This window comes from Bicyclus anynana, chromosome 15 (assembly GCF_947172395.1).
Source record: "Bicyclus anynana chromosome 15, ilBicAnyn1.1, whole genome shotgun sequence".
NCBI lineage: Eukaryota > Metazoa > Arthropoda > Insecta > Lepidoptera > Nymphalidae > Bicyclus > Bicyclus anynana.
This window is the reverse complement of record NC_069097.1, coordinates 14,225,775-14,247,679: the sequence shown is the minus strand read 5'-3', so window position 1 is coordinate 14,247,679 and position 21,905 is coordinate 14,225,775. Positions and strand designations below refer to the sequence as shown.

The window sequence follows — 21,905 nt, the reverse complement described above, 5'->3', positions numbered from 1 at the left end:
AGCGATAACTTAAACCTGCTGCCGTATGCGTGAGAGAAAGGGAAGACAGACAGAGTGGCACCGTAACACGTTACGACGTTACGAAGCGATAAATAAGATCCAATCCAATAAGAAATTATCAAAAAACTTCAAAAAATACTACTTTCTCAGATCCGTATCGATTGAGATTTAAATTTGTAATCACCCCTCAGCCCCTCTCCCAACGCGCGCTGCGAGCGGTTGTGATCAGATGTTCGTGCCGCCCCGTTGCAAGAACCAGCTCATGAATAAGAACATTAGCCGCGTTTTATATTAAATTAATATGAATAACACTCACGATAGTTTAAATTCTAAAATAGTATGAGATATCATTTAAAAGCAATTTTCTTAAATTATTACAAATTTTCTCTTTGACTATTCTAAGTACTTCCCCGGTCAAGCTCTGTCGCAAAGACAAAGAAAAGACAATTAGTCATAAAAAGATTCATAATTAAATTTCAATATCGCTTATTACTTAAAGATAAAAGTTGATAACAACGGAAATAGATTGAGTGATTATAAAAAAAAACAAAGATATAGAATTCAGCATCGTTTCCTCAAAATTTGAATAAATTCAAATACCACTTCCTCCTAACGATCGCTTATTGATGAAACAGATAACAATACATACTCATAGCACGTTTGCGATGTTTTTTACAATAAAGAAAAAACTTTTGACACAAAAGCGTACAAAAAATAACACGAACAAAAAACAAAATACAGCCTAAAAGATAAATGTTTATTTTCATTGTCCAGATACAACGTGAAATATGACACGATGACCTCGTTTCGTGGACGGAATCTAGATTTGTCTTTTTAAAAGTGACTAGTTAAAAAAAGACCGATCATCGACGATTTTTTTATGATTAAAGCGAAATAGCCCTTGACTGTTTTACCTAATATTAAGTAAAGATGCAGCCTTTATGAGCTAAGAGCCGGCATTAGAAATATATAATCTCATTTATTATTCATTAGTAAAAGAAAATAAAATTTACATAACAGTTATAAAAGGCAACCTATTTGCAATGTATCACTGTGACTGTACAGTGACATGACAAATTGCAAAAAGGTTGAATTTTTCCAGGATGAAAAGTTGCCTCTGTTAGTTAATCCAGAGTTTTATTTTCTCTATATCTATTCTCTATTTCTATTCCAAATTTCAACCAAATCGGTTCAGTAATTGCGGCGTTAAAGAGTAACAAACATCCATACAAACTTTCGCGTTTTTAATATTAATAGGATGCAAGAAACTACAAAATACTAAGTAAATGTGAATTTTAAGACGTATTTATTTGTACAACATTTATCAGAATCAGAGATTCAAATGAGTTATCTTAACTGTAACACTTGAAGTAGAAGTTGGTAGCAAATTGTGATAAAACCAACAAGTGGATTAAGCCCTTATCATCAGATGTTGCTGATAATGAACGACGGGTGCTCGAGAGCCATCGCGCGAGATGATTGCGTTAAAGTGCTTCGAGAAACTAATTATGAATCTATCACTTAATAGAGTCAACTTAAATGGAAGTTATAATTAAAACTGAAACCCGTTTGCCTTTAAAGAGCTAAGAGACAATTTAATTACAGATTACTGATTATATTATTTATCTAATGGCATATTCGGCTGAGCAGGTAAAACAATACGAATGGAGAAGGGAAGTGTTGACACGTCTTAAAGGATCCCCTGTACCAAACCGTAGTTTTTTGAGAAAATCGTGATTTTGTGCCCACACGGTGAATCCATGGAACATTTTTTTTAATTCAAGATGCAAAAACGCAATGTGAATAAAGTTAGTGCGTTTCCAAATGATGACAATGCTAAGGAACGCTATCCCGGATTGACAACTTTATTTGGCAGGATTCTCTTTACCGCCAGCTCGCTTTCGCCGATAAAGAGAAATTTGTCTATAGTATGATTCGTAATGTGGTATAGTAACCTTGGATTTTCAACATCTTATTAATCCGTGTAAGGCAGAATGTTTTCGTTGCCAGTCCAGTCAAGCCTATGGACAAAGACTCGGTATATCATAATAGTTGTATACAAACTAACCTTAGAGCGCCAAGGAACGCGATATTATCCTTGTTCAACCTCCCAGCATCGGATTTATTTGGCAAAACTCTCTTTGAAGACGGTTCAGTCACGCCTATGAATAAAGACTCGTTATCGTTCTATAGGAACTAACCTTAGCATTTCCACATCTGACGAGAGTGCCAAGGAATGCGATGTTATCCTTATTAACCCTCCCCGCAGAGGCTTTGTTTGGTAGGACGCTCTTCGACGCCGGTTCGGTTTCCCCGGTGAAGGAAGACTCATCTATCGCGAGGTCGGTAGAGTCGTAAAGCCTCAAGTCCGCGGGCACCCGGTCTCCGACGTTCAGATGAACGATGTCGCCAGGTACCAGGTTCCGTGCCAGGAAATGTTCGACGCTGCCTTCTCGTAAACTGAAAGAGAAATTGAAAATTTTGGCACAAATGTTGGGACGTCTTGATGGAAACCGAGATACCTATTGACAAAGAGCAATCCTAGCACAAACATTGCATCTTCATCAACATCTTGGATTGCAGCAATCCTTAATGTTAGGTATATTTTTGTAATAAGGATGATTACGGTTTTTTAAATTGTATATAAATTAGGAGTATGGTAATAGTAAAGCAATTTTGTAAAAGTGACAGTGTATCTGCGATCATTACTTTCGAAGCTACAGTGATTTAAAGGGTCAGATTTGCGGCGCTGCCGCGGATTCCAGAAAAACGCCCCATACACAATGGTACGATTTAATGACGTCGTAGGTATATAATAATCGTTAGGTTTGTCCCACACAATCCCATCACATACCCAGATGCATTGTTAGATACATTTGGAACTTTGCTTTGCGTTTTGCTAATAATTACAACGAGCCAAGAATTCTTAACGTACTCTCAGAGGCATGTAACCTTGTACCTTACACCCCTTGTAATGCCACCAAATTCCTAACTCTTGGGTGAGAATTCTCACTTAGAATTTTTTGGAAGAAAGAAAGCCTAATATCATTGTCTAACCGAGGTAAAATATAGCACCCAGGGATAGTGTAACTTCCCAACAAGTTTTTCAAATCGGTTCAGAAGTTTCGGAGCATTGAATACAATGCAAACAACATACAACGAAGCAATCAAATCTTTCCTCTTTATAATATTTATTAGCATAGATAAGAAATCTCACCAGTTACACGACGGGGGCACCAGTTTGTTGAGCTCCTCCAGCGACTTCTCGGAACGGTACTCCTGCACGAAGGCCACGGTCACCACGATGATGATGGCGATCGTGATCGACATGGCGTCGTCGAACTGGCGCATGCAAATGCTGACCACCGCCGAACCTGGCAATGGACATTATTTTGTTATTCCTCTTTTAATATGTACTAAGATTTCTCAAAGCTTGTTCGCCATTTGACGATGGAGGGTTCGCCGTTTGACGATAGGGCGTTCGCCTTTTGTCAATTGGGGTTCACCATTTGACCATGGGGGGGTTCACCATTTGACGATAGGGCGTTCGCCTTTTGTCAATTGGGGTTCACCATTTGACCATGGGGGGTTCACCATTTGACGATGGACGGGTTGGCGACAAGATTAACGTGATGGTGGCTAGTAAGGAATTGTCCATTGTTGAAACTCTTTAAGCTAATCATCTTTTAAAAGACGCGAGTATATTTACAAATGTGCATAGGCGGTAATTGAAGGAATACTTTTTGGGACAGCTATAGCGTCGCAGTAGCGATACACTCACTTTGTAATTATGCTGTTTGTTTCACCTACCCGCTAATGATTTTTTATTATCTTTTTGTTTGTTTTTTAGCTTTTAATAATGTATAATTAATAATAATAATAGCCAGTGCACAGTTAAACCAACTGTGGTTTGTGTTGCATTATGGTTATGCTTAATGTATTTTGTAGAATAATAAATATAATGAAAAAATCTGTCTTGGATTAATTTTTAAACAGTAAGAAAGGAGGAGAATCCTGCATTCTCCCGCAGACTACAAGAAACAAGCGCACCCATCTCATTAATATTAAGAAGTGGTTTTGTGAGTTTGGGCGTTTAAAGAAGACAATCTCTGGATCCGCTGAACCGATTTTGAAAATTCTTTTACCGATACAAAGCCACGTTATTGTGTGTCATATCATAGGCTATATTTTATCCCCGTAATCCCACGGGGACGGTAACTTCGCGAAACCGCGAGGCGTCTTTTGGTGGTAAATAGTTCGCGTCTATAATATTACCGATATACCTACTCGTAAATGCAATGAAAGCATTAAACATCTTCACTATTGAACATAGATGCGCAATTTACACGAATGGTCAAGGTTAATTGTATGATTGATAGCGATGGTTTAATGGGCAGTGTGGCACGCGACGTATCTATGACGTATCCAATTACTCAGCTAATGATGCTTTATGTCCGGTGCCCCAATGTGATATTAGCTGCAATATTGGCCTTGCGAAGGTCACAAAGATACCGTAGTAAGGGGAGTCGGCTTCCGTGCAGTGGTGTGCGCGGTGGATTTACAAGGTCTTGGATTCGATCCCAGGCTGAGTTGATTAAGGTTTTCTTAATTAGTTCAAGTCTGACTGGTGGGAGGCTTCGGCCGTGGCTAGTTACTACCCTACTGGCAAAGACGTACCGCCAAGCGATTTAGAATAGAAACCGAAAGGGGGGTGGATTTTCGCCGAATTGTATGTACTTTAGACAGGAAATGTGGGAAATATAACAATATTGCGTCGCTGCTTAATAAAACGTTCTTGAACTTGGAAGTTTTTTATTGATAACAAGTTTGCGCTTGACCTTCACGCTTAGTGGTAATTGTCTGATAAACACCGAACAGGTAAAACTTACTAATAACTAATTATTTTAACTAAGTAATGCTTAAAGGTATAATAAGTTGGGAGTTTTTAGAATAGGGTAGTTAACTCATATCAAATTTAATATAAACAATATTAAAATGGTATACTTTCGTATAATAAATAAGAAGTAGTAAAAGATTATTTCAATAACTCGTTTTATGCCAAAAACACCGTTCGCCATTTCGTGGCGTCATAGGTAGTATTAGTATATGAATACGGCAAACTAAAGGTCCTATTTTTTTATGCTTTAACTAAGTTTTCCTTGTTTCTCATTAAAAAGAGATAATAATTACGAGCAGGTACTCTATTTCCGGTGTAAATATCAAAAATCATGATTTTCAGTAAAAAACTGAAAAGCGAACTAAAAGTCATTTCATAACTTATTTATTTTTAATTATGTATGGATTATTAAAAAATTATATTTAAAATATATTAAACATATCTAAATGTTCTAAGCTTATTAATCAAATTTATTTTCATCAATTTAAGAACAAGTTAATTATAATTATTCTTAGGTGTAAAATGACTAGTTATTTATACCCTCATTTTTATTTTGTTTGTTGGTAAACAATACTCATCAAGAAACTCTGTAAACAAAACTTGCTTGACGTAATGTCACAGATAACATATAATAAAATACTATCGTTTTAAAGTAGGTACCTAATATAAAAAAAATTACAATGTCTGTCAGAATAATATCTACAATATCCGTTTGAATAAATCCAACAGTTCTGTGAAGTAGGTAATGTAAACGTATATATATTCAGTTTGGGCAAGACATAGAGGTTATACAAAGTTTGATGATCTCTTAAACAATATTTATATACATATTACCTGGTTATTGATAGCTTAAAGCGTACAAAATATTTGCATTAAGAGGACCAAAATTCTCAAACATTAAGTATACTATAGCTTTGACCACACTGTGAGTCTAAACTTGAGACTTGCAATCAAGATACTAAAAATAATAAACTAATTTTGATACGAGTATACTGTGTTAACGCACGTTTTTATGGTTCCGTAACTCAAATGCGCGGAGGTAACTAGTTGATATATAAACTGTATACTCAGTTCAACCGCCACATAAAGTTATGATAAAATCAAATCAATAAGATTACGCAAAAACGATTATTCAACAAAAAAACGCTCATTTTGACACTCTCAAGGAAATCAAACCCACAGATACTAGAAGTAGAACCTAGAAGTAGAACTATGCATACCTTCTTTTATAGCAAAAGTAAAAAAAAATCTCCAAACCTTACATAATAATTACATCTTAAAAACAGGGGAACTCAAACTCGACGAAAACTGCTCAATTCTATTCATGAACTATTTTATATAATGATCCTACTCGCGCTTGTCCTTTTTTTTTCTGATTGACCATTCGAAAGCTCCAAACTGAGAATTTTTACTGAGAATTTTGTCAAAGGAAAGCTAAATATTTCAAAGGACCTCATGATCTAAAGTCACATAGTCTAACCACTATACCAACGAGGCAGTTGGCATACAGTCAGCAAATATACACAAGTTAAACAAGTATCGTCATTAACAATACATATTTGGCTCACTTCAGGCACGAGTCTCCTCTCAGAACGAGAGGGGTTAGGCTAATAGTCCACTACGCTGGCCCAATGCAGATCGGCAGACTTCACACACGTAGAGAATTAAGAAAATTCTCAGGTACGCAGGTTTTCACGCGATACCTTCACCGTTTGAGACACGGGATATTTAATTTCATAAAATGCAAATAATAACTGAAAAGTTGGAGATGCATGCCGTGGACTGGATTCGAACCTACGCCCTCTGAATCGAAGGCAGCGGTACTGGCCACTGGGCTATTACGGCTCTCAATCTCACGGCTTTATAGGTACAGTTATTTAGGAGCTTAGTATGAAAATATCCTTAGTAGCGCTCTAAAACGAGTTCTGCATTTTTTTACGACAAGACACGGTCGGGCAACTTTTATTGAGTTGTTTACACGTCAAACGCAGAGTGCCTACAAACCTAGGACTCAGGCTGCTTATAATGATGGGAGGATAAATAAATAAATAAATAAATATACTTAAACAATAAACATCACTATCTAGCCCCAAAGTAAGCATACAGAGTAGCTTGTGTTATGGGTGCTAAGACAGTCGATATTATAATATTAATATACAATTATATACTACATATAAATACTTATATAATGTATAAATACACACAGACACTGGAAAACACTCATGCCCGAATCGAACCCACGACCGTGGATGCAGAAAGCAGGGTCACTACCCACTGCGCCACGCGGCCGTCAAATGTTTAGTTTATCTAGACCATTGATTCCTGAAGTGGTCTAGGTGGTCCCCAGGGGTCTACGGATGACTCGGCGGGGGTCTACGTAGACGTGACATAAAAATGGGGGTCCATGAAAATTTATCTGGTTTCATACCGAATGAGGAACATTTATCAACATCTAAATAAAATAATAGTTGAGTAGATCAAAAGTTAAAGTTGGATGAAATAACTTTTTTGCTTGGACAATTTTACTTTTTGTCATCCACTCACAGCACAATCAGTTAACTATTTAACTAAATAATAAATTCTTACTATTATTTTTAAACGGATTATTTCGTGGTGGCTGTTGATTCAGCTGCAAGGAAAATTTCCATCTTTGAATCTAATTAAATTATTTGTCGAGTTTTGGATAGAAATTTAGCAGGAGGTCCACCGGAACCAGTTAAATTAGAAAGTGGTCTATGAGAAAATGTTTGGGAACCTCTGATCTAGACTCTGGATGACTACAACTATAATACCTCATTATTATAAGCCTGTGTATCGGCCAGCGGCTTACATAAGGCCTTTAACTAGCGTAGACACTACTTAAATGTAGGTACAAATGGAAAAAAAGGGATTTTTTCTCAATCCTGATTGGTAACGAGTCTTTATTGCTAGCCACTCACCATCTCTGCAGGCCAAGTGGGTAAATCGGGCCGTGGGTCCTTAACCTTAACGCAACTTAAAGCAAGTACACATTAGGCGTTCGGCGTTGCGTTCAGCGGGCGTTGATAGCGTACATACACTGTGCTCAGCACTGCGTTTTACAAGCGCAGTCAAAATATCCATACTACTGGTTCAGTTCAAGAATAGACGCCGAAGCGCGAGCTCAAATGTACACGGCGGAATGTACTCGTATCTACAAGCGCGCAACTGACGCCCACGCAACGCGCGTTTTCAATATTTTCATACTAGAATTTAAACAGTTGTGCAGTAGCGCCACTAGATGGCGCTGTTTCAATTCCTTAGAAATTCGCGTTTACGTTAACGCGATTGTAACAGTATCAAAGTGCCACTATAGTATGCGCGTTATCATCTGAGTCGTCCGGTCATAAAAGTCAAAAAAGATAGGAATGTGCAGCGCGCCTACCTGCGCACCCTAATTATCGATAAACGGCTACCTGCGCACGTGCTAATGATGAGTCAATAATGATTTGGACGATTCTGATTGGTCGGTTTCTAATGTAATTGCATTGCGTATTTTTTTTGCTATAAATGTGTTTACTGCAATTAAATAAATACATTCATGTGTTACTCGTTGCGCACTATGGATACTTTATTTTCTAACGTTGATCTGAAGAAATTACATGGCGATATTAGCCCTCAAGCTCGAACACTGATTCACAACGTATTCCTGTTTCTCAATGAATTGAAAAGTGATCCGAATAAAGTGGCTTCTCTAAATTTCAACAAACCACGTGAAATGGCCGCATTTGTTTGTGGTGTGAGCAGAGCGACAGTGGACCGAATCAAGACGGAAGTATCACAATCAGGCAGTACCTGTATACCAAGAACAAATTTTAAGAAACCACAAACCGTCACTAATATTGACGATTTTGATAAAAGTGTGTTGAAGCGAACTGTAGCTTCATTTTATGAGAATGGAGAGTATCCATCCGTGGCGAAAATTTTAGAAAAATTCCGTGAACAATTACCCGATTTTAAATGCGGCAACACTTCAATGAGAATACTACTGAAGGAGGTTGGGTTCCAGTATAAGAAAAATAGCGAAGGACGTAAATATTTAATGGAAAGAACTGATATTGTTTGTGCTAGAATGGACTTTTTAAGGAAATTGGATTTACTTAGAAGAACTAACGATCAGCGACCACGTTTCTATCTAGACGAAACATGGATTAATCAAAACCATGCAAGAAAGAGGATGTGGCTTGGAAGCAACGATGAAGGAGGTTTCAAGAATCAGCCTGTGGGAAAAGGCCAAAGATTAATAGTTTGCCATGCGGGTTCTGCAAGGACTGGCTTCGTTCCAGATGCGAAGCTAATATTTAAAGCGGTGAAATCAAAGGATGCTGATTACCACACAGAAATAGAAAAATATAGGCCCCCTGACGCCGCGCGTTTGATCAAAAGTGCACGCTTGCATGTGTACACCTTCAAATAACCTCTTTATTCTAATAACGCGCGTTATTAAAGCGCGCGCCTCGAAACGCCCAATATGTACCCGCTATTAATCAATGCTTGTTTGACGTGCGAGAGAGAACGAGACTGCTGCAATCACCACTAATGCATTTCCCATTACACGCCTGCAGGAAATGGGAATTAATTAGCTAGGTACTCTGTACCTATAACCCTTTGCGCGTATACGGCAAAGCATCTGTCGCTCTTGTTGGCCCAGTGATTAGTCTTAATTAATATTTGCCAACACCCCGCGGTTTTACCCGCGTACCTAGTTCCCGATTTTACTTTACTTTGTAAATGTTAAGATGATCGTTATCAAATACATACATGTCATCGGCATCATCAACAAAACGGATTGCAATAAAACACTACGTTTATCAACAGATAACAGTCCAAATAGTGATTTAAAAAATCACGCCCTCAATTAATACCTACATGATTTAGATAACGAATACATTAAATATTTATTATTGTTTCAATTTAACATAATCGTAAACACAACATTTGTTATACTATGTACGCTGAAGCACGGTGCGGGTGACAGTCGTCTGTATGACGTTCATAATACTACTATCATGTCGACTGTCACCCGCACCATGCTACAACGCACAAAACAATAGTTAGGTTTCTTAATTCTCGGCAACCATGACTATTTCGGGATAAACATTTTAAAATAATGAGAAAATTCTCTCCGTATGAATGATTTACTGCCTTCTGTATCCGACCCTTGATCCACCTGCCAAACGAAGGCTTCTAAAATAAATATACTAAAGTGTTTGTCAGATAGCATGGTTACGGTGACAGTCGCCTGTATGACTTTCATAATACGTGCTACTATCGTGAATCAAACTTTTAAGAGTGAAACGAACTGTCACCCGCACCGTTCTACATGAAACGAACTGTAAATTTACCCACTTAGTATTATTTGAACTAAGGCTTCTTAAATAAATATACTAAAGTGTTTGTCAGATAGCATGGGTACGGTGACAGTCGCCTGTATGATTTTCATAATACGTACTATTATCGTGAATCGCGGCAAAATTTTAAGAGTGAAACTAACTGTCACCCGCACCATCCTACATGAAACGAATTGTAAATATACTCACTTAGTATTATTTGAACTATTTCCTGTTTCAAACAACTTTGCCTTAAGCAGCTAAGTAGGTAAGCCCCGCATAATTTATTCCTTCCCAAATGTTCTCGACGAAGCGGTTGCATTTGCCAAACAAGAACGCAGTACCTACGTACGGTTGGTAATGTTTATTAGGTAGGTACTTAAGAGCGCGCAGCGCGTCGGTACGATATGGATAAAATTCGAAGCGCAAACGAGACGCTGAATTATGACTTTCACGTGAGTGAAACGCACGGAGCGATTGACGCGCGACGCAAATTTTATGACGTAAGCGCCAAAACCATTTTTACTTAATTGCAAGTAAATTAAACAACATAACGAAAAACAAAATGGCCATGTTCAAGATATATACCTAATTTTCTATACAAAACAAAACTTTAAGAAAATAAGTTTGCTTTTCCTGAGATTGAAAGCAAAATGTGAACAAAACATATATTTTTCAAAAAAATAAATTATCAAGAAAAGTTTTACAAATTGTGTATTTTGTATAGTCATAACGAAGCTAACACTTTGAATTATTATTTACCCAAATATCAGGCTCCTAACTTTTCCAGAATCTGAGATCCAGAACCATTTGTAACCACCAAATTACATATTGCACACTCTTAATTTAACAAGATTTTTTTGTTGACTAGCAATATTTTTGTGTACAACGTATATTTGCTGCGTTCGAGATGTGGTGTTGGAGGCGAATGTTACTTGTACATTGGACTGCCAAACGCAAAAATGTATCAATTCTTTCACAGCTTCAAATTAAAACACGTCTCTCAACCATCTGTCTACAGCGCATCCTCAGTAATTTCGGACATATAACACACCGTGGGAACGAAAACTTGGAAAAAATTATTGTGGTGGGAAATGTGGAAGGCAAACGGCCGCGAGGTAGATCTCCAACGCGATGGTCCGATCTTCTAAAGGAAGCAGGAGCCCGCACCTTTTACAGTGCTGTCCAAATGGCCAGCGACCGTACTCGATGGAGGAGCATTGTAAACCAAACGATGACACGCCAAGGTGGTCACGATCCTCAGTCATGAGGGACCGACTAGAGAGAGAGAGAGAGAGTATATTTGCTATAATAATTATATCTACACTAGCTGACCGGCAAAAACAATCAAATCGCGTTTAAAAATTGGACAATAAAATATCTCCCAACAGTCATGTAGATAAAATCACGTAAAATTTCTGTTGGCGACGCAAATTATAATAATATTTAAAAAGGAAATCCCTTATTTATTGTACCTATTTTCTATCTATACTTATAATAAATCTGTAGAGAGGTCAATTCTGTACATGAAATATACTTCCAAAATAACTATCATTCTAATCGAAGATTGGGAAGTGGGTGGTGAAGCTAATAAAAGTGTGTTGAAAAAAGTCAACTTACCCAGCAGCAAAAGTATCAGGGGATTCTGGAACTGCTCGATGTACTTCTTCCACAGCGGCTCCTGCTCCTTCACCTGGAACTCGTTGGGCCCCACGAAGTTCATACGATCGTTCGCCTCCCGCCATGATAACCCGCGGCGGACGTCCACCTGCAGTCGTTCCGCCACCTGAGGCAAGGAATCCATCATCACAATCCTCGTAATCATCATCATAGCTGAAGAGCTGGTATGCCGCAAAATTGGTGTTACACCCCAATAATCAATCATTATCATTATCATCCACCATCCAACAACATCATCAAGAACATATTAATCATTATCATCTCGTTAATCCTGAAATGCTATATTTTTGATTCGGCAATATTGGGCGATTTGTCTTCACGATATAATGTGAGTCGCATGTAAGGCCTACAGATCGGGCTTGCAGTCGTGGATCAAGCTATGAAACATTGATATTATCTCTCTCTCTCTCTCAGACCTGAGCTGGGAAATTGTTGCTACACTATCAGGCCTCAAAGAGTACATACATTAAGCTGTCGCTCCAGTTAAAATCAATAACATCTGATATTAATCGTTACTAAAAGTTACCAGAGGTCTGAGTATATCTTTAACGAGTCCTAAGCTTTATGACCAAATTAACCCAGGGTTAGTTGGTACAACGAACAGGTTACCAGCGAGGCAGTAAAGTCACTATATATCCATATAATCTAGAAAGATGTAATTTATTCACAAGCATATCATTCAACGGACAATTGCCCACAGTTACGCGTAAATATGGCCATTATACGAGGAGCACAGAGTCATCTAAACAACGTTTATTTAACGCGAAACCATAGCGTGAACGCTGAGTGACGCAAATGGCTGTAGATATATTTTTATAGTCACGATTTCAACTTCAATTGAATAAAGAAAAAAAGAAGGTATTTTCCACGAATTTCCATGAATGAAGAATGACAATTGCATTTGCCCTTTAGTAGGCCAACAGTCTATCAAAATCAGAGGCCTTAACGACTGGCATAACTCAACAAGTATTCTAAGGCCCGCAAATGTTATTTAACTCAAGAGTGAGTCCAGTATTGATTTCCTCAACATATAGGTGAATGAAAATCAGAAATAAGATCTCTAGTTGCTTTAACTTCAAGTTCAATATTGAGGAACGTATTAAGACTAGTAACTGAAGATCTTAGAACTTAGTTCCTAGATAGGCCTTAGTCTGTGTTAGCCAGAAATGTCATTTTATAAAAGCTGATAATGCTCCTACCATATCTAATTATGGTAGACAAGTATGGAATCTGGACCGTGGTAGCTTTGCGAAGTAACAAAGTTCAAGGGTCCAGTACCCTTGAGTCTACCCTAGTTAAAAAACCACGACATTGATCTATACCTTCTACGTTTTAAATTACAGCTTCGATCTAATGCTGCTTCTACGCGATAGGCAATCATGGTAGTCCTCTATAATGGACAATCATGTAGAAAGCGTGGTGGCGTCCGACGACTTATGACATTTGCAATGGTCTTGGAATTAAATTGATTTTTGGGCTGCACCATCAAGATGATATGACATCGTGACAGTGATATGACAGTGGGCCAGATGGTGATATGCTTCTAGACGTGAATAACGTCTCCAATGAAAATTGACACCATTAAACCTTTTGCGGTGGATGCACATCATCCACTACCTTTTTTGCAATTTTTTAATAATAACTTTTTTCTCTAACACATTACGAAAATAATAGAAAGCGTTTAATTCATAATAATAATTCATAGACGTTGTAGGGGCACACCCAGGGAATCATTCAGCCGCCGAGTGTCGAATTTAACCTCTATTAGTTTGAGAATTTGACATTCAGGGGTGAATGATCCCCTGGGGGTGCCCCTACAACGTCTATGAATTCCACTGTTACACGTTCGACTTAGAGCAATGAATGGCACTAAAAGTTGCCATCGTGTAGATGCGATACAACCAAAGAACACTTAAGCTAAGCTTTTTATATCTATGGTTACAACCATCGCATAGCAACCTCACTGGCCGCTTGATGGGCAACCAACAATGGCCCATCGTGTAGTAGCGGCATTATAAAAGAGATTTCTTTTTGCAGCATGTTACAATACTCCGTTACTGTCAGTGTGAAATAGAATAAAACTGAGGGTAGTTTTAATGTTCGTTCTGAATTAATGAGATGCGCTCGGCGTCAGAGCCATTGTCTCGACTGAACTCTGTATTGTTTCAACTGAAACGTCTGTCTGCGCTTAGATTGTATTTGGAATGGCTAAGCTCTGTTGTATTTAATCTGTAGTATTTTGTTATTGTCTTATTGTCAAGCGCTAGCCAATAGTGTAAAATAATGAACATGAAAACAATTTTGAAATAAAAACTCCGCGCCTGTTGTACAGAATTATTTTTAATTTTAAGTTGAATAAAAACAATAGTGTCTGCAAATAAGTATATAGAATAAAGCCTGAAGGTGTTTGTATAACCTTTTCGGTCACATTTAATGTAGTATTTGCAAATATTTATACAGGTGAAGGTGCAATGTGCAATGTACATGCGGCACCTTCACATCAGCGGAGATGTTCGTAGAATATTCATCATTATCAACCCATATTCGGCACACTGCTGAGCCCGAGTCTCCTCTCAGAATGAGAGGGGTTAGGTCAATAGTCCACCAGGCCCAATGCGGATTGGCAGACTTCACACACAGAGAATTAAGAAAATTCTCTGGTATGCAGGTTTCATCACGATGTTTTTCCTTTACCGTTTGAGACACGTGATATTTAACTTCTTAAAATGCACACAACTGAAAGTTGGAGGTGCATGCCCCAGACCGGATTGGAACATACACCCTCGAGAATCGGAGGCAGAGGTCATATCACAAATATACACAATTATAAATGCACAGGTGTTTACCGATTATATGACCTCTTCAGACTAGCGTAGGTAAGTTCGTCGAAAAGTGTTATTTGTAAATTTAGGTATGCACATGTACATGAATATTTGGCATCTTCATAGTAGTGTAGATTTCGTGGAAATGTTGTATTTGAAATGAAAATACATATAAGTATTGGTTTGATTACTGAATGAACATAAGTCATCCTCACATCAGCGTAGATGTTCGTAGAAATGCTGTATTGTTATTTGCAAATATATGTACAGGTGATTTTGGAATATATGGCCTCTTGATTTATGATTGAGCGTACGGCTTCTTCACACTAGCGTCAATGTTCGTGTATTGATGTTATGATGTGGATATCACGTCAAAATGGAGTATCTTTTGACTAATGCCAGCTAACTATTGGCCTTATTAGAAGGCTCAGTCACTCAGCGGGCGATGGAGCGAGCTATGCTTGGGATGTCTCTGCGTGATCTAATCAGAAATGAGGCAATCCGATCCGCAGACGACAAGTGTAGGGTGTGACTGACGTAGCTCAGCGTAGATTCGCGAAGTTGAAGTGGCAATGTGCAGGCCACATAGTTCGAAGAGCCGATGGACGTTGTAGTCCCAAGGTGCTGGAATGGCGACCCCCGCACCGGAAAGCGCAGTTGATCGACCCCCCACTAGGTGGACCGAAAACATCAAGCGGGTTGCAGGGAGACGCTGGATGCTATGGATGGACGATGAAGTCCATGCAAGATGCCTATGTCCAGCAGTAGACGTCCATCGGCTGATAATGATGATGATGAATACCGGCAGTTGACACGCCAATCAGTCGTCTACTTATTTCTCAGTCTACGTAGTGAAAGAACAGTTTCGATCTCATAAACATACTATTTGTACACCACACAATAATTACTATCAATAGACAAGACAACGACCTCGATTTCGAAAAAAGGTTCTCGACCGCTAAATTGGTTGTAGCAAGTTCAACTTGTATGGTCAAAAGGAATCTATTGCTATTTCAAATGAGCAATTAATTTTACGCATTCTATTTACATTTGTTGTTATATTTACAAAATAGTTTAGATTTCGATTTAGTTTAACTATTTTTGCGTAACGAAAGTGTTCTTATAAGATTTCTATATTTCTAAAGTAGGTATGTCATAAGCCTCGAAGGCAAACCGAATCAATCGTCTGTATTTGACATTAATGACAAATAACATGTTTGCTTTGGACAAATGAGGGTCTGGACTCTTATAACTTGCTAGGTCCCAAAGCCACCACGATCCAAACTCCTAAAGTTCGTTTCTTGTAGGATGGTGCGGGTGACAGTTCGTTTTACTCTTGAAAGTTTGCTGCGATTCACGATAATAGGACGTATTATGAACGTCATACAGGCGACTGACACCGTACCCATGCTATCTGAAAAACACTGTAATTAGCCTATTATTCGTATTGAGTTCTCATATATATTTTTTTCTTATTTATAACGATTACACATTTGATTTTATAGACACGTAGGTATATGCTACTAATACACTATGCACAAAAATTAAGGGAGCAGAAAAAAAATCCAAATTTTTGGGGGATTTTCAACAGGCTGTAACTTATACAAAAATGGTCGTACAGCAAAAAAATAAAAAGCAAATTGTAGCTCTAAGTGTTTAGTTTTTGGATCTGAGTTTGAAAATTTTTTTTTGAAAATATTTTTCGAGTAATCATAAGAAAACCATTGAAAAAAAATTTACGCTTTTGTGCTTGCGCACGTGTATGTGTGTGTTCCACAGTATTTTGTGACTCCAAACTCACTCTCCGAAGATGTATGTGTGTGTGTGTGTGTGTGTGGAAGTGACGAACCACAGGGTCTCAATCTCTGATAAAACCACACACATACACGTGCGCAAGCACAAAAGCGTAAATTATGACATTTTCAGAGCGAAATTCTTGCTCCTTTAATTTTTTCAAAAATTCGATCAAGTGGGAAAAAAAAACGGTTCGCTGGATTGAATTAAAACTTTGTAGGGTTTTTGTGGGTATATTGAACAGTAAAAGGCACACTTAACGTCAGTGGTTTCCGCAATATTTTTGATTGGGCGCTTGATTTTCCAAAAAACGACAAAAAGCCCTTTTTTGGATGCTTTTTCAAATTCATGTAATGATTGAAATAATTTTTTTTTTTCAAAATTCAATTGCCAACCCTTGTAGAGAGTTTATTCAAATTTTTGAAACCAACCTCAAAATTTCTGTGCGATCATTGGTTGCTGAGATATTGGTAATCAAAGACAAAATGATCTTTTTCCATTCAAACATCGATATCTCAGCGAGAAATGCTCGTATCGAGATTTAAAAAAAACGAAATTAAATCTGAATAAACAAGCTATCCGGTCCATATGGAGGTTGAGTCGAAAAAATTTTTTCCACGTCCGTAGATTAAAAAAAAAAACCAAAAAAATGTCGAAAATTTTTTTTCAGTGGTTTTCTTATGATTACTCGAAAAATATTTTCAAAAAAAAATTTTCAAACTCAGATCCAAAAACTAAACACTTAGAGCTACAATTTGCTTTTTATTTTTTTGCTGTACGACCATTTTTGTATAAGTTACAGCCTGTTGAAAATCCCCCAAAAATTTGGATTTTTTTTCTGCTCCCTTAATTTTTGTGCATAGTATATTATAAACGCGAATGTTAGTTTGTTTGGATGTTTGTTACTGTTTAACGTCGTTACTACTGAAGCGATTTAGCTGAAATTTGGAATGGAAATAGAATGAACTCTGGATTAACACATAGTGTTGGTTCCTCGATTTACTCGTGATTACTAAAACAACTTGATGATAAAGTAGTCATTTAATTTCAAAACGGATACAATTACAAGAGAGATTTTGCGGTTAGTTTTTCGTGTTAAAATAGAATAGAGTACGTCGACGTCCACAGACAACTGTCAAAAGTCAATCCTCTTTTTTTTTTTTAGTTTGGGTTCTTGTTGTTTTATAATTGTTTTACGTTGCTAAACAAAAAAACACTATGTACGAGTAAGTCGTAGACAGAGAAATGTAACTAAATCCGGAGTCACGTTATCCTATTTGCGTCGTTGTAAACTTACTCGCGCGTTTAGTGGCTGTTGGATTTATCAAATTAGTAAGTTACTTTTATACTTATAAGGATGCATACGTATACCGATATGTCAGCGATATCGTGAGTTCGCCGGTACATCGGAATCGACGTCAGTGGTTTGCCTATTAAAGGTATACTGATTTTTACTCGTATGTATGTTTAGAAGAAATATTTTGGATTTCAAATAAGCAGTGGCGGAGTTGGTGGTGTTGTGGTGCTCAAGACAGAGGCCCTAGGTTCATCCCAGGCTAATTTAGAATTAATATCTTAATGCACACCCTAGAAATAGAATTAAACGTGCCCACCCGAGAATGTACCTGTGCCCACCCTAGAATTCCTGAAGATGAAAGTCTTCGAACAGTGCGTATTGCCAGTGATGACCAACAGATAAAAGACTTGGTCGCTATGGACCTTATTAGAAAGGTCAAAGTCACTCAGCGGGCGATGGAACGAGTTATACTCGGAGTTTCTCTGCGTAATCGAATCAGAAATCAGGATATCCGCAGAAAGTCACTGACATAGCTCAGCCAGTGACAATGGGCAGACCACATAGTACGAAGAGACTGGATGCTGATGACTCGAGACTGTTGTGTTTGGAAGAAGCCTATGTCCAGCAGAGGACGTCCATCGGCGAATAATGGTGATGATGATATGGACTTGGAGTTAAACATTGTCGATGGTGATGACCAGGATAACATAAGTTCATAGAAGTACCCACCTCCTCCCAGCTGAGGATGGAGCTCTCGACTGCGCTGATCCACATGTCGCCGGCGCCCGCGCTCACGTCCCCCGCACCCCGCCGCCCGCCCTCCTCCGCGGTCGAATGCTGCAACCACATAAACTAATAAGCTTTTGTAATAAACATAGGGTTGTCAATATTTCAAAAATATAGTATTTTTCCTTACTATATTCAACAGTATATAGTACACAGACCCAAAATATAGTACAATACTATATATATTACAGTACAGTTGGCAATCCTGATTAACAAGACATAAAACCTATAAGGCGACAACATATCTAAAGATGAAAGAAAGACAATTGTGCTGACCAATAGCGCTGGGTATTCGAATATATCGCTCCCTCTTTCCCGCGATATTTCAACTATTTAGATTATTTATTTGCAACAAAACATGTGTACAAGATGTCAACAATTTAAAAGTAGATACAATATTTTGCCTTTACTGGCCTGCATTACAGAGTATGTTGTTGACACATGCCAGACTTACTAATCAACTGTTATTAATGAGTAAAGGTATGAAAAATAATGTATACTAGCTTTTAGATACAATACTTTTTTTCTCATCCTATTTCCCTTTCTATATCGCTGAGTTAGTAGATGTCCGTTAAAATGAATCTGCTGGATTAAGAAAGTCTAAGAGTGATCGATGTCCGCAAGTATACAAACAGTGTTTCCCACCATCTATAATTTGAACACTGCAATCTCAAACCACATCTATGCTTTCCATCAGGTATGATTTTAGTTAAGTGCAAGCCTGTGTATCTTGAAAATGGAACAAACTTAAAAATTCACATTTGGTGTTGAAAATAGTATACCTTTTATCTAAGAATAAAAGTTCCATATTTGAACATAATATGTACATATATAGATTTGGCAGCATAAAAGAAACAATTTTTATTTTCTCATTTTAAGAGCTGAGTCGCAAAAGTGACTACATTACTCTTGTTATTCATTAACATAAAGTGACTTATACTATCTTAGGGTTAATTACTTTTGCCCTTATCTAAATTATCTTTAACTACAAGTACTTTTTACAACTGTCTTTCATTTTTGATTTTCAGACAATCTAAAAGGTTTATTGTTAAGCTGATAATCATAGCATAACTGTAATAAAAACATGTCACATTTACCTGCTTGTTGACTATTTTTAAGCATAGTTAAATTGATCTACTTGGCTAGAAGCCAATAGTAATGGGCTTCTTCATGAGTCATGAGAGATGTTAACAAGTCAGTAAAAATATTATTTTTATTTTAGTTGGAGAATTTAATTACATTGTTACCAGTGGGACAATGATGCTGAAGAGAAGATTGTTTCTATCGTCACATATCAACGAATGGGAGAGCAATATTTCCAATTGTGCTGGCATTAAACTGTTTTTCAGATAGCATGGGTCAGTCGCCAGTATGAGGGAGACAAATATCTTAGCATTCCATGGATTCTCCGTGCGGGTGCCGGGTCCATCATGTGGTAGAGTGAAGAACTCCGAGCAGAGTCCTGAACTTGTGACTACAGGATGTAGGGTTAAGGAATTCCTTGACGATTGATCAATACTCCCCGTTCTCTGTTCATAATACATACTATTATCGTAAATCGTGGCAAACTTTCAAGAGTGAAACAAACTGTCAGCCGCACCATCCTAAACGAAACAATCTGTAGTCAACAAGTGTGTGTGTGTTTGAGATGTTTTTGGTGTGCATCAGGCTGCCAAAGAAAAGAAGATTATATGGCTTTAATAGAGAAATAAAGTTATTTTCTGAGAGTGAACTTTTACACTGATGATAAAATCCTTAATCTGGCAAAAGCCTAAAATATTATTTTTTAAGCTATTATTTTAGCACTTAAAGTTGATTTCTCTTTCATATCTGTGGCTTTCCTATCTCTGGCTTTCAGAAGGCTCAAGGTGTCATAAAATAGACACTATGTTTGGGCAAATCACTAATTTTGTACAGTACACGCTTTGATATAAATATGTACAGAAAATCCAGCTGAATGTCTCGCAACAGATTGCAGGAATAATGAGAGACTAAAAAAATATGTCTCTAGAAATACAAGGACATATAAAAGAACAAAAAGCCACGCCATTTATCAGTGGCACACATTTCATAGATGTAAAATTGACCTGCCTACTCTGAGGACTGAATACAAAACTGTAATGGAGAAGGTATTTACGTTTTTCTATAATTTGTATGCATGGTGCCTGCCCCAGTTAAATACCTTGTGCACACCACACATTTTTAAATTTTTTTCCTCATTAGTTCATTTCAAATACAATATTTTTTTATTTATGTAGACAAATAGCACTATGTTCTTCTTGTTTGACATTATTTAATTTTTAGGGTTCTTTACCTCAAAAAAAATGGAACCTCTGTAGCCCAATTCACCATCTTTCACGTATGCTAGTTGACATAATATATGAAATTGAGATTATAAGTAACAAATGTCATCCGGTGCTTACTTATGCATATCATACAGTACGTACATGTCATTTCTCAATTGATTTGATGTTTACTGTAATAGGTTGATAATAAAGACCAGAATAGTGAATAGACCAGCTGGACTATAGCTACTAGACTATAGGAGCTTGTTGTCAGTTTGCCTTGTTAATAAATCAACCTAATTTGCAATTCTTAATAAGATAGATAAAACTTTACTGAAAGAGCACAAGTGTATTCACAGTCAAGGAAATTGTTTAATTCATCACTTTCGCCGATAAGTAACACGCAGTGAAAGTGAGGACGAAACAACGCAAAAATCGTGTTGGCATTTTAATATAAAATGTATTGAAGTTTTTCTGCAAGCAAAAAAGGGCAGACAATGCAGTCTTCACCATTACGAAGAACTAACTGCGTTACTAGAGAAAAATCTAGACTGCTAAATAGCTCGTTTCCAGTTCGTAGCGTGGTTTATCGTCAGCGACAAACGCCCGGCGGTTAATAAAAAAAACGACTTTTTATATTTACCATGTCTCCAAACGGCCAGCAATGACTAACTAACACAAAGCATTAAATGAATCAATAACATCTGGATGGTACACAAACAAAATCAATAATTTTAACAACTGTTTGTATCACGAAGCAAGTATACTAACCAGACTGGCCGTGTCTTGGCTGTCTAAGGAATATTTGTCAGTCTCTTTTGCCTGGTGGTCGGAGAAATTCTCATATTTGCGTGTAGGGCTACTTTTCATCTTTTCAGGAGAAAATGCCTTGGAGTTTAGCACTCGAAAGACATTTTTTTAACACCGAAAAGACAACACAAACCACGAACGATCGCGAATTCACTAACAAAATGACAGCACGGCACGACAAAATGA

At 37.5% G+C, this 21,905-nt stretch overlaps 1 protein-coding gene across 1 annotated transcript in view; it reads right to left on the bottom strand.

The window, feature by feature from the left end:
* Nucleotides 1-21,884, bottom strand: part of LOC112056921 (calcium-transporting ATPase type 2C member 1) — a 40,555-nt gene extending 18,671 nt beyond the window's left edge. Inside the window, exons 1-5 of the mRNA XM_052885843.1 lie at nt 21,681-21,884; nt 18,568-18,675; nt 11,866-12,031; nt 3,218-3,374; nt 2,202-2,460 (exon numbers count right to left, since the gene is read on the bottom strand). Of these exons, the coding sequence (XP_052741803.1) occupies nt 2,202-2,460; nt 3,218-3,374; nt 11,866-12,031; nt 18,568-18,675; nt 21,681-21,779 (789 nt within the window). The 5' untranslated portion in view covers nt 21,780-21,884. The remainder of the gene's footprint in view (nt 1-2,201; nt 2,461-3,217; nt 3,375-11,865; nt 12,032-18,567; nt 18,676-21,680) is intronic.
* Between the last annotated feature and the right edge of the window lie 21 nt (nt 21,885-21,905).